At 36.6% G+C, this 11370-nt stretch overlaps 3 protein-coding genes across 3 annotated transcripts; all 3 read right to left on the bottom strand.

The window, feature by feature from the left end:
* Positions 1-780: 780 nt before the first annotated feature.
* Positions 781-2949, bottom strand: LOC102609608 (gamma-interferon-responsive lysosomal thiol protein). Its single transcript, XM_006488508.4, has 5 exons — positions 2502-2949; positions 2286-2351; positions 1884-2024; positions 1361-1453; positions 781-1175 (listed from the first exon to the last, which is right to left on the bottom strand). Exons 1-5 carry the CDS (start codon positions 2790-2792, stop codon positions 1035-1037), a joined length of 732 nt encoding a protein of 243 aa, XP_006488571.2. The 5' UTR covers positions 2793-2949; the 3' UTR covers positions 781-1034.
* Positions 2950-3126: 177 nt separating this feature from the next.
* On the bottom strand, positions 3127-5697 carry LOC102609340 (phenylacetaldehyde reductase). Its single transcript, XM_006488507.3, has 5 exons — positions 5504-5697; positions 5019-5377; positions 4631-4793; positions 4175-4361; positions 3127-3458 (listed from the first exon to the last, which is right to left on the bottom strand). The coding sequence occupies exons 1-5, from the start codon at positions 5619-5621 to the stop codon at positions 3314-3316; spliced, it is 972 nt and encodes a 323-aa protein (XP_006488570.2). The 5' UTR covers positions 5622-5697; the 3' UTR covers positions 3127-3313.
* A 2237-nt stretch (positions 5698-7934) lies between these two features.
* Positions 7935-10224, bottom strand: LOC102609049 (uncharacterized protein At5g39865). Its single transcript, XM_006488506.4, has one exon. It carries the CDS (start codon positions 9048-9050, stop codon positions 8250-8252), a length of 801 nt encoding a protein of 266 aa, XP_006488569.2. The 5' UTR covers positions 9051-10224; the 3' UTR covers positions 7935-8249.
* Positions 10225-11370: the final 1146 nt, after the last annotated feature.

Genomic DNA, 11370 nt, shown 5'->3' with positions numbered 1-11370 from the left:
TAATATTTTTAAAATAAAAAATTAAAATATAGATATAAATTATAGAATGAAGTCAGTATAAAAATTTTATTAGAAGAATATTTTATTTTATTATTTAATTAAATTCTATCTTTGATTATTCAAGTAATTTCAATAAGAAAGGGGCTGATGAAGAATTTTTAGGGGAGTAGCCAAATCTGCTCTTAATATTATGCGTCAGTTAATCCTTTCCGGCCCAATTAAATGCAGTTTCAAATGAGACAGGAGCTCTATAGCCCATGGGCATGCCATTAATGGGCCAAAGACCTAGAGTATCTCCAAAACACCGAGTTTCTTTTTTTCATGGGTTGAACTATTGGCACTCCTCTAAAACCCCCTTGCCGCCCCTCTTCTCTCGCCAATTAAAATTAAAAATACTTTGATTAAGCATATTCCTCATTAAACCCAATTTCATTGTTTTTTATTTTTTTATGTTACATCTTTCTCATCATTACAATTGAACATAATAAAAAAACTTTGTTTACAAATAATAATTAAAAAATTTAAGAACTTACGTTCTTTTGATTGCATGATAAATTGTAGCAAACTAAATTTTTTTTTCCTGATTACAAAGCGAATTTTCGCCTAAAAATAAAGTGTAAGTTTTAATTACACTTATTTTTTTTATCCAGTAATATAATTTTAACGAAGGTTAAAGTTATAAAATATCCAAAAGGGTTTTAAAGGGTTATTGGAGGACGCCAGTAGCTGGACTCGGTTTATTTATATATATGCGCGAAAATTGAAAAGCTCACGCATGACTTATGCAAAAGCCAATAGCTCTCCATGCAATATCATAATTTTAAAGTCAATAAATAAAAACTACACATATTAGACAACAACTAACAACCTGTGACCAAGTCATCAGCACCTTATTGGGGACTCATTAACAGTCAGAAACACAATGGAAAAGAGCATATGGAACTACGAGGCATCTACAATGAAGCTACCACCATGCTCATCTTGCGTATCCACATTGTTATGGCTGATTTAATTCTTGTGGGTAATGTTGTTATCTACTTATTATAGCCAACTGGAAAGACAGGCTTTTGTTCGACTCCATAGTAGTTCGTGATGAGGGATAGGTTGCTGCAAGCCTTAGGCACGACATTGCCTTTATAAGCCTTGCAGATATAGCTTACAAAATTTTCGTAGTCCTGCGGCAAGAGAAATAATTCAATTCTTGAAGACCCCCACGTTCAATATTTCTAATGCAAAAGCTTATCAAAATATTAGATGTAATAATCTTTCTACTTCAAAGTTCATAAATCAAACATTTTTGTTGAACAAATTTTATTCTGATTTCCACAAACTTGAGGCAATAAGAAAATCAGTAACATACCTCATACAGTGGCTGTCCATCCACAACAACCCAAGGCACATATTGATGAGGAGGCACAAGGGAATTTGTCTCAGCTGCATATTTTAACTCAAGCTGCAAGTAATATAAAATCCAATCGCAAATTAATCAATCATATATGACAATTTCACAGGCACTGGACTACTTTTGTAGTTCCTCCATATTCACTGACTGTGCAGTCCACTGTCAAGAAACAAATTTCTTTGCTTGGTGTTACAAGAAAAGCAGATATATCTAAGGGAAAGATGACTAATATTTTAGCTGATTGCAAACTCAACTGCACTTTGTTAATATTTAAATGCAGTGGCATCCAGGTTTATAGGCAATCTAAAATAGAACGCCAGTAATATTCTTCTATGTTCATGTACCCAAGCGCTTACATATGCTATAAATTACTGCAACTTAAAGGCAGTTCTTGGGAAGATAGCCATACTGATTTAGTGTCGGTATTGGTTAGACAAGAGCTAGCAAATGCAAATTCGCAGATAACTTAAGCAAACTTTACCTGTGTTCCATATCCACTGGTATAGCAATCAACAATTGGCTTCGGATCCAGTTCCAATTTATCAAAGCATGTTTCCCAGTGAGAATACTTATGCTCGTACACTAAACTCTCAATGCAGTAGATAAACGGGAAATGCTTGTTCTGCACCACAAACTTCACTTTACTCACAAGAATTTCCAATCAAAAGACAAAGGTTGAAAAAGATAAAGAAAAAAAATCCTCCCATAATTCAAAAACCTGTAAATTTCAATTCAGTGTTCTACTATTTAACTGGGTTAAGGTATGGTTGTAATTGTAGTGCCCATGCTAAATTTCCAGCAATTTTATTCCACCTCCTATACAGACTGTTCCACACTGATGTCAATATAAAAGCTTCAAATTACAATAAAAACAAAGCCTTACCAATTCAGGCCAACTATCAATCGCACAAGCTTCCACAGTGTTCAGCAAGCATTCAGAAGGGCCATGCTGCAATTAACATCAAACAACTATTTGTTAGATACTTAAAATTGCAGAGAGTCAATCAAGAATTCTAACACATTCATTATTACTACACTTATTATTTTAATCGAGTTTTTTTTTTTCAATAGAAATATCTGGGTTGTGAAATAGAAGAACCTGGCAATCAAAGGTGCTGTTGGCTCTGATTTTGGCATTCCCCCAGGGAGAAAGATGGAGATCAACGATGGATAACAGATCAACATCTTCAAAGATTTTAACCAAGTAATTGATAATGAAATTGGCACTGTATGGACACAAAGACTCGTAGTACAGACCTAACTTGACTTTACTGTTGACATCTGAAGGTGAAGTTCTAGAAGCTGAAACAAAGCCAGACAAGAAGCAGAACAAGGTAATGTAAAAGACAAGAGATAAGGCTTTTGTTGAGGAATAAGAAGAAGAAGCCATAGATGAATCCGTAAATTAGGGATATTTTTTTTTCCCCGTTCTTCTTAAGTGAAAAAGTGCGAGAATGGTTTAGTTACGACATTTTCGCGCATGAAAGCAACACGGAGACATTAATTGTCAGTGGTAGTTTTTCTCTCGAACGATAATTATACACCTTACAGGTGGACAAATGAATTTATTTATCTCCTCGTGACGTGTTTCGTCTTATAAAAAAGATTTTTTTTTTTTAATTATACTTTCTTCCCGATTGTGCTACCATAGAAAGACCAGCTCATTGGCTTCAGACGATGAGACGAAGAAATAACAACTCATTGGTGTTGACAGAAAGAGGAAGTCTAGAAAGATATTTTATTTATTAAGTTGTCGACTTCCTGACAGTGGCTCATCTCAACGATATTTCACAGAAAATTACAAAGAGACAACATTTAACTAAATTATCTAATTATACTATAGCTCTCAGCCCTCTGCTTGTATAAAGCGGATGGGTTCATCAGCAGCTGCTGACACGTTGCAGCTTTCACTCAAGAGATAAATCCCTTGGCCTTCAAACTCTCGACAGAGTCCTTGATGATTTGATCCATGGGAATGAATTGTAAACCCAAGTCCATTAGCTTTTTGGCTCCATCCTTGGTCCTCAATAACCCAGGTTGGGTGTCTTTTGGCAGTCTACATGAAAATGCAGGAAAATACAGCTTAGAAGCATTATAAATTTATCAAGAACTTGCAATTCACCATAAACATCAAATTATCTAGAAGGGTGATTGAAATCCATGTAGAAAATTTCAACGTCGATAATTAACCAGACATAATGACTAAAACTTTTAATGATCTCTAGCAATACAATTGTAAAAAGAGAACTTAAACCAAGAAAGATTTAGAGGCTTAAGAGATTAGGAAGAAAAGAACTCAGTGTGAAGGCAGTGTGTATCTATGCGTACTGGTTACCCACGTGATAAAACAGCTGAGGCACTGTCATATTTTACATAAGAAAGCTAGACTTTGGCAAATCATAGGATCAAGTACGGCAAAAATAGCCTTCTTGCATAGCAGTTCAGATATTTGACATTGATCAACAAGCAGAAGTGCTGTTCATAAATTGCTAAACAGAAGTGAGTCATGAAGCTTTTATATCTTCCCGTTTCAGCATTACCATGTCTAGATCATTTGTCTTTGGCATGCAATATGATTATATAAATTTGAGACAAATTTCTGATATGTTTTCATGGATCATAAAAAGAGATGAACATTGTTTCTGTTGCAAATATTTTTTCATGGATTATAAAAAAACATGAACATTATTTCTGTTGCAAACCTATTGTGCACGCAATTTTTTTTTTAAAATTATTTATGATGTAGGTATAGGAGTGAGTCAAACTCGTTACCTTGGAATGTCATATTCAGGGTAAAGTTCTGCGACCTTGGCCGCAAAGTCACCATAATGAGATATTGCTTCTACACACAGATGCCTTCCACATGCTGATGGGTTCTCATACACCAAAATATGTGCCAAGGCCACATCTTTAAAGTGGACCGATCCCATAAAGAAGTTCTCATATGTATCAGTGCAACCTACATACAATAGGCAAAGTGACATGTTGAGCATTTTTCTTAATTCTGAAAACCAGTCCATAGAAATGTAAAACTCGTAGGGATTAGTTAACAAGAGCAAACGTGATTGAAAATCAGAAAACTAAAAGTGCCTCTTACACGCTGTATCTATCTACTGAAAGATTTAAATTAAGCGAAATCTTGCTAATATGAAACCTCAATCGCACAACATGAATAGAACTACAGCGCAACAAACTTGTAAGCTGATGAAATTGGCAAGAGAGCATTACCCTGGAGAAGCCGCAGAAGCATCAACATACTAGCATTGAGTGTTGGTGGAATCACAGGACCCATCACAGTTCCAGGATTTACCACCACCACATCTAAACCCTTCTCCTTTGCAAATTCCCACGCTGCCTTCTCAGCCAATGTCTTCGACAGTGGATACCATATCTTACTCACAATAATAACAGCAACAAAAGTACACATCTTTAGAACTAAATTTTAACAAAACTTGCTCAGAATTTCGATCTATTAGCAACTCAAAACCCTCAAAAATTAATTAAGCAAAAATTAATAATCCTGAAATTCACCGTTCAGCAATTACAATTCACGAGTTCTTGTTTAAAGTCAGTGTTACTTCATTTTGCCTGCAGACTGCAGACTGCAGCTACTTACTTCATTTTGCCTGCAGTACTCTTCATCGGTCCAGCAATCCTCATCTTTGACTTTATCAGCGGGCCACTTCGGGCTAGGAGTTATAGAGGAAATCGATGACGTTACGACCACGCGCTTCACTCCCAGTGCCTTAGCTGCGGTGAGTACGTTAACGGTTCCTTTAACCGCGGGATTCAAAAGCTGGTTCTGAGGATCTTCGACTTTGTCGACAATGCAAGGTGAGGCCAAGTGGAAGACACCAGTACAGCCGGTGACCGCGGCGGCGATGGCGTCGTAATCGAGGAGGTCGATTTGGAAGAGACGGAGACGCGTGTCAGCTCCTTCTAGCGCTTTGAGATGAGCTGTTTCTCTTTCATCACCTGTAGTTGACAAAACAAGAAACGATTTTTAGATTTTCAGTGAAGATGAAATTGGAGGTATTTGAGATCATTAATCAATTAATTATTAAGAGTAAGGGATTTTGAATTGAAGGGCGAGGAAGTAACTGAGATTTTTGACAGTGGCGTGAACAGTGTAGCGGCGTTCGAGAAGGAGACGGACCAGCCAGGAGCCGATGCAGCCGCTGCCGCCGGTGACGCAAACCACCTCAGCTTCTTTGGACATTTTCTCTATCGGTATCCGCTGTTGTTCGAGCAGACGAATTTGCACTTGCTAGTGATATGCCATGTCCCGTCCATTAAAATGACTAACGTGGCCACGTCCGGCGGATTTTTAGACTTTTCATTCTCTCTCCTCGGAGGATATTTTAGACTTTTCATTAAAATATCCTTTGAGAAGAGAGAATGAAAATCTGTGGCCCCGTCGAGCGGATTTTTGGCCAGGCCTTAAGCATATTGAAGTCAACTTCAGCAAAGGTTTTGCGAGAGGTGGCAAAAAAAAAAAAAAATCCAGAGTTCGGCCCACATTTGCAAAGATACGAAAAATTTGCATCTAAAAAAATTTAGATTGCACGCATTGTTAATGTTTACCGATTTCTGTTAACCATATGCTGAGCTGTTTAATTAACTTGACACATTAGCAAGGTTGCACTGATTAGCCCCACTGAGCTTACCATACTATTCATACTCTGCATTATCAAATACTATTAAAACCTAAAAAAAAAAAAAAAATCTGTAACAATACCCCATTACATGTCTTTTCAATTGTCCTTTTTTTTTTTTTCAATTGTTCATTTTTTACTACTTTATGATTATTGTTATCCTTCTTGATTAAATTATCCAATATTTTTTCTTACACTATTTTAGATTGTATGGTTGAAGCATAAATTCGTATATGTAACATAAATGATTGAAAATAAAGAGAAACTTGTGATGGATGAGGTGGGCAAATGTTGGATTGATTTGGTTTTTGGCGACTTGTAAGTTTCTTATTCGTTTTAGAAAAATCTGAATCAATATTGACTTGCGGCAAATTAATATGAAACCAAGAATCGGTCGATCCATAATTTTTTTTATTTATTTCCTTATTGAATGGTGTACTTACTTCTGCAAAATCACAATACATAAGAATAAAAATATATTAGAATCGAAATAGAGTGAAATCAGAATAAGGAATGAGAATCAAAATAAGTTGTTGATTTGACCTATATGAATTGGAATCTAAATAAATAAAATTTACATTGATGTTTTTACTTTATCTTGTGATTATGGATGATAAAATTACCCACGAATCTACAAACCCGCTAGCTGCGAGTAATTTTATAAGTTGCAGGCGAATTTGATATTTCAAACTTAAAACTATTGTCAGTTTGATATCAAGAAAAAATATGCATCCCACATTTTTTTTATTATTATAAGAGACTAATGCCTAGGATTATAACTCACATTATATAAAAATATTTACTAATATATTTACAATCAGACAATTACTTGGACAAGAGCCTATATTTTAACCCTTTCAAATATTCGAGAAATGTCTACTCCATTCTTATTTTGAGAGAGAGAAGAATGTCTTCACACAATTATTTATATAATTGGGAATGAAATTTTAGTCCCCACAATACTTTTGTAGGGGCTTGAACCTTGTGAGGTGAATTTTTATTTGTTTAATTAATTATTAATGGTAGTTGTACAAAATTTACTTATTAATAGATAACATTTGTATTTTGATTACAAGATAGAGCAAAACATTGATTTTATTGATGACGAGTGATATATTTTGCTTACTTATTTTAATGTTGAAATTTTATTTACATTGATAAAATCTAAAATAATGAAATTTTAGGCTACTGTTATAAATTTATAGTTTAAATTATATAACTCAAAATTTTATATATTATTGAAATATTTTTTAATATTTATAATTTTAAATATGGAAACCTATAAAAAATTAATTGCAAGTTGCGGATCAATTTATTATTGTTAAAATCCACAACGGGCGCATTTCTTTCAAAAAATATAAAAACTTACTATGGGTCACATGCTGATTTGGTAAATTATTATTTCTTTTGTAAGTTTAGTAACAGTAAACCCACAACGGACCCTACTCGTAATTGGAATGAATTATTATACATTACTAAAATACTTGTAGTTACAATTACGTACTATAATAAAATAAAATAATGATAATAATTATTATATAAATAATTATTAAAATAATTATATTTATAATAATGATAACTATCTTTTATTTATTATTATTATTATTTAAATAAATTAAAAAATTTAATTTTATTTAAAAATAAAAGTATCAATTCATTTTCCATTCTCTTTCTATATTTTCAATAGAGAGTGAAAAATCATTCTTATTCTCCAATCTAAAACGTAAACCCAACATAAATATATCAATTTCTTAAAGTTTACAGTATCAAAGAATTCTACGAGACTGACTACAAATGATCTGAAAACGTACATTAAATATCAAACGCCATTATAAATTTTTTTTTTTTTTTTGAAAAAAAGAGATTAAGAGAGAGAATAATAATGACAAAAGATTACGTAGCCAACCAATTGTAATTTCAAATGGTTCACTTTCTTTCAGTGTCAGTACAAGATTAAAAAAGCATACCAACAAGAGTCAGGGGCCAAAGGAGCTAATACAAATCTTAAAGCAACAAATCGAACGGTTCTGGTTTTATCATACAACACACTGATTTTCACCCAAAAACATAACTACCAAAAAAAAATAAAAATTGATTAATACCAAAATTAAATAAAACACCCGAAAGGCCAATATAATATAATATAATATAATATATATATTTTGGTTTCTAAATTCTAATAATCAGACGGTTTAAAATGGCGCGTAAGAACACGAAGGGCACCTGATGAGTCCGTTTTCGTTACAGGCATTACACGACTTAAAGCCGCCGCCTTTTTCGGCGTAAACCTTATGGCTACCGTCGCATTCGCCGCACAAAACGAAACTATAACCGCCGCATATGTTACACACGCCGCGCTCCGCCGCCGGCAACCCTTCGACGAACTTCTTCAGCTCGCCGGTCTCGTTAAGTTGCCTGACTTCCTCCACTCCACCGATGTACCTGCCGCCGATAAAAACCCTAGGCAGAGTCAACTTGCTTTGACCACCGCCGCCGAGGATTCCTTGTAACTCGTTCAAGAAACTCGAGTCCATGGAAAGATCCCGCTCGTCGAGTTGCACGCGAAATCCACGGAGAATAGATCGGACGGCCTTGCAGTCTTCGAAGGTCGACCGTACGACTCGCAGGCTCGTGAAGTATACGACAACGCGTTGGTCCGCTCCCGGGATCCTGATCGTCGGTTGCTGCTGCTGCTGAACTTGTAGCGAATATTTGTTATTTTCGTCTGCCGACGTCTCATTTTTGGGCTCGCGTTTAAATGGGGATTCACTTTCGGGTTTCAAGGAGCGGATAAAGGCGTGGACGATTCGGGCCCGGTGGAAAACAGAGGGCTTTCTCGATGTATTATTGTTGTTATTGTTATTGTGAAGGGGGGTGGGATCGTCTGTACAGAGGCTCTGGATATCTTTGAAGGACGAGCAGTGGAATGACGAATGTGAATGTGATGACGTGCTGTGAATTTTAACCGGTGATGTAATATACGACCGCCACATTGATTTGATTATTTTTTCCTGGGTTTGTAAAGAGCAATTGTACAGGAAGAATGAAGAAAGTTTGAAACTTTAGTAGGGTGTGATTTTGAGTTTGAGAGAAGAGGGAAAAAGGGATTTTGGTTTTTGTTTCTGTTTTTGCTTTTGTGTCTCTGCTTTTTGTGTTTTGGTGATAGACCTTTGCAGGGGAGAGGCAAAAGCGGTGCGTTTTGGTAGGGAGTAGGAGTTTAGGGAGAGAGACAAGAGATGGGTTTTAAAATTGTGGTGGTAGGGATGCGTAGGGTGGTTAAGGTAGTTGAGAGAAAGGGCTTGTTATTGTTTAATCAATGAAGTAATTTAATTGTGTTTCTTTTTTTTTAAAAAAAAATATATATATATATTTTCAGAAGTTTAAGAGAGGAAGAGAGAAAGATGAGAGGTTGTGATTAGCAGTAGATGGGAGTTTTAACATTTAAGCCTAATCTAATTTTAGATGAGAGGTCATCATTTATATGCTTATTAAGGGGACTGTTTCCTCTTTCTCCATTCTTTGGTGTTTTGAGAGAGAAGAGACATGGTCAAAGTTTTTGTTGAGTGAGGTTGATTGAATACTACTACTACACTTACTGATGCCTTGGGTCTCACTTCAGTATTAAATAAAGTGACGATGAAATGAAACTCATTAATACTTTTAGGTCACAAGAGGAATGGGGCTTGGGAGACTGTCATATATGTCATATGCGTATCAGCAGTTTCTTTAAATTATATGCCCCACCATCTTCCAACCTACAATCTGCAAATCGGCTGTAAGTTTGCGAGGAAGAAGATAATGGAGGAGAAAGAGATCCATTGGTTTGATCCAATGTCAATGTGTTACAAAGTAATAATTACCGTTAATTTGCTGCCAAAAGCTAAAGTTAGAAAAAGGAGTACAGAGAGAAAGTGGATGTGTGGGTGGATTCTGAAAAGTTGCACATGCGGTTGCTGGCTGGCCTTGGAAGAAAGTAGAGGAGAGTGAAAGAAAAATGAACCCACATGCTGATCGATTGATGGAACATAGAATAACCTAGAGATTTGAGATACTCACTTTCACATGAAGCATGATGCATCAATTCTTTGGACTATGATGAGTGGTTTCTTTGGCCCGGCCCCCATGAGTGAGGATATGGATGACTACGAGCATCACCCTGTTTAGGTATCTATATGGTGATGCACTGATGCTTGTTAGGCTTGGCAATTTAGCCCGGCCCTAATTTTAGCCCGATTGACTCGATCCTAATTATTAGGGTTTTGGCTCGAATTTTTAAATTTCGGGTTGGGTTCGGGCCACAATTTTAAGGCCCGAACAAATTTAGGGTCAGGGTCGGGCTTAAAGCCAACCCGACCCGACCCTATTTACAAAAAAAAATAAAAAATGCACACATCACACACGCTGCACGCTCACATCAGACATCACAAACAACTGCATCACACAAGACACAATCACACAACACGCGCACGACACAACTCTCAAATTCTCAAAAACCCTAAGCCACTAAGCCAGCCACCCAGCCCGCCGCCGAATCAGCCAACAGCATCGTGACTGTCGACGCACGCCAGCCAATCAGCCGCGTCTCGCCGTCGTGTTGTCTCACCGTCGCGTCTCACTGTCACGTCTCACTGTCGCGTTTCTCTCCATCGTGACCCGCCATCGTGACCATCCGCGACGCCGCTAGGTGAGTGAGTTGAATTCATGAATTGGCAATTTGTTCTGTAATTACCCATAAAACCAGCAGCCTGCAGCCTCGATCGGTCCTGTTGAACTTTTTAAGTTGTAATCTGGAAATGCAAAGTCGCAATCTGGAAATGCAAGTTGCAGCTGCATTTCAGCATTTGGAAAATGGTTTAGTTAGGGTCGGGCGATGTTGGCCCGATTCGGGTCGGGCCCGACCCGACCCTAACTATAAATAGATAGGGCTTTTTTGGGGTCGGGCTTTAGTTCTTTAGTGATCGGGTCGGGTCGGGTTTGGCCAAGCCCGAGCCCGACCCAATGTTTTGCCATCCCTAATGCTCGTGCCGGCAAACGTTTTAAGCCAGCATTTCTTAATTTCTTGCACACTTCGAAGCTGGCAAATCCTCTCTGTTTAATTGGCCATCTGTTGGCTCTGGCTCCTGCTTGACTTAATAAATTAATTATAATAAATAAATTAATAATTAAAGGAAAAGGGTAGAAAATTATAATAAATACCATCGGAGGATCAAGCTATGGCGCCACTGTTTTTGTCTTTTGTGCCAGCGCAGCTGTAAATTTTCATAGAACCCCTTTTACTCAATGTTATTTAATTTTTGGTTTACAAATATTAAG

The sequence above is a fragment of the Citrus sinensis genome, chromosome 8, assembly GCF_022201045.2.
Source record: "Citrus sinensis cultivar Valencia sweet orange chromosome 8, DVS_A1.0, whole genome shotgun sequence".
NCBI lineage: Eukaryota > Viridiplantae > Streptophyta > Magnoliopsida > Sapindales > Rutaceae > Citrus > Citrus sinensis.
The sequence above is the reverse complement of the archived record's forward strand: the minus strand, read 5'-3'. Positions and strand labels throughout refer to the sequence as shown.

Bases quoted from the DNA above. Each gene is read 5' to 3' on its own strand.
- LOC102609340 (XM_006488507.3), bottom strand. From the start codon at position 5,621: ATGTCCAAAGAAGCTGAGGTGGTTTGCGTCACCGGCGGCAGCGGCTGC. The intron at 5,378-5,503 runs GTTACTTCCTCG...TGTCAACTACAG, and splicing joins CGCCACTGTCAAAAATCTCA to GTGATGAAAGAGAAACAGCT. The intron at 4,794-5,018 runs GTAAGTAGCTGC...ATTGTGAGTAAG, and splicing joins AGTACTGCAGGCAAAATGAA to ATATGGTATCCACTGTCGAA.
- LOC102609608 (XM_006488508.4), bottom strand. From the start codon at position 2,792: ATGGCTTCTTCTTCTTATTCCTCAACAAAAGCCTTATCTCTTGTCTTT. The intron at 1,454-1,883 runs GTAAAGTTTGCT...TATTACTTGCAG, and splicing joins CCAGTGGATATGGAACACAG to CTTGAGTTAAAATATGCAGC. The intron at 1,176-1,360 runs GTATGTTACTGA...CTCTTGCCGCAG, and splicing joins ATGGACAGCCACTGTATGAG to GACTACGAAAATTTTGTAAG.
- LOC102609049 (XM_006488506.4), bottom strand. From the start codon at position 9,050: ATGTGGCGGTCGTATATTACATCACCGGTTAAAATTCACAGCACGTCA.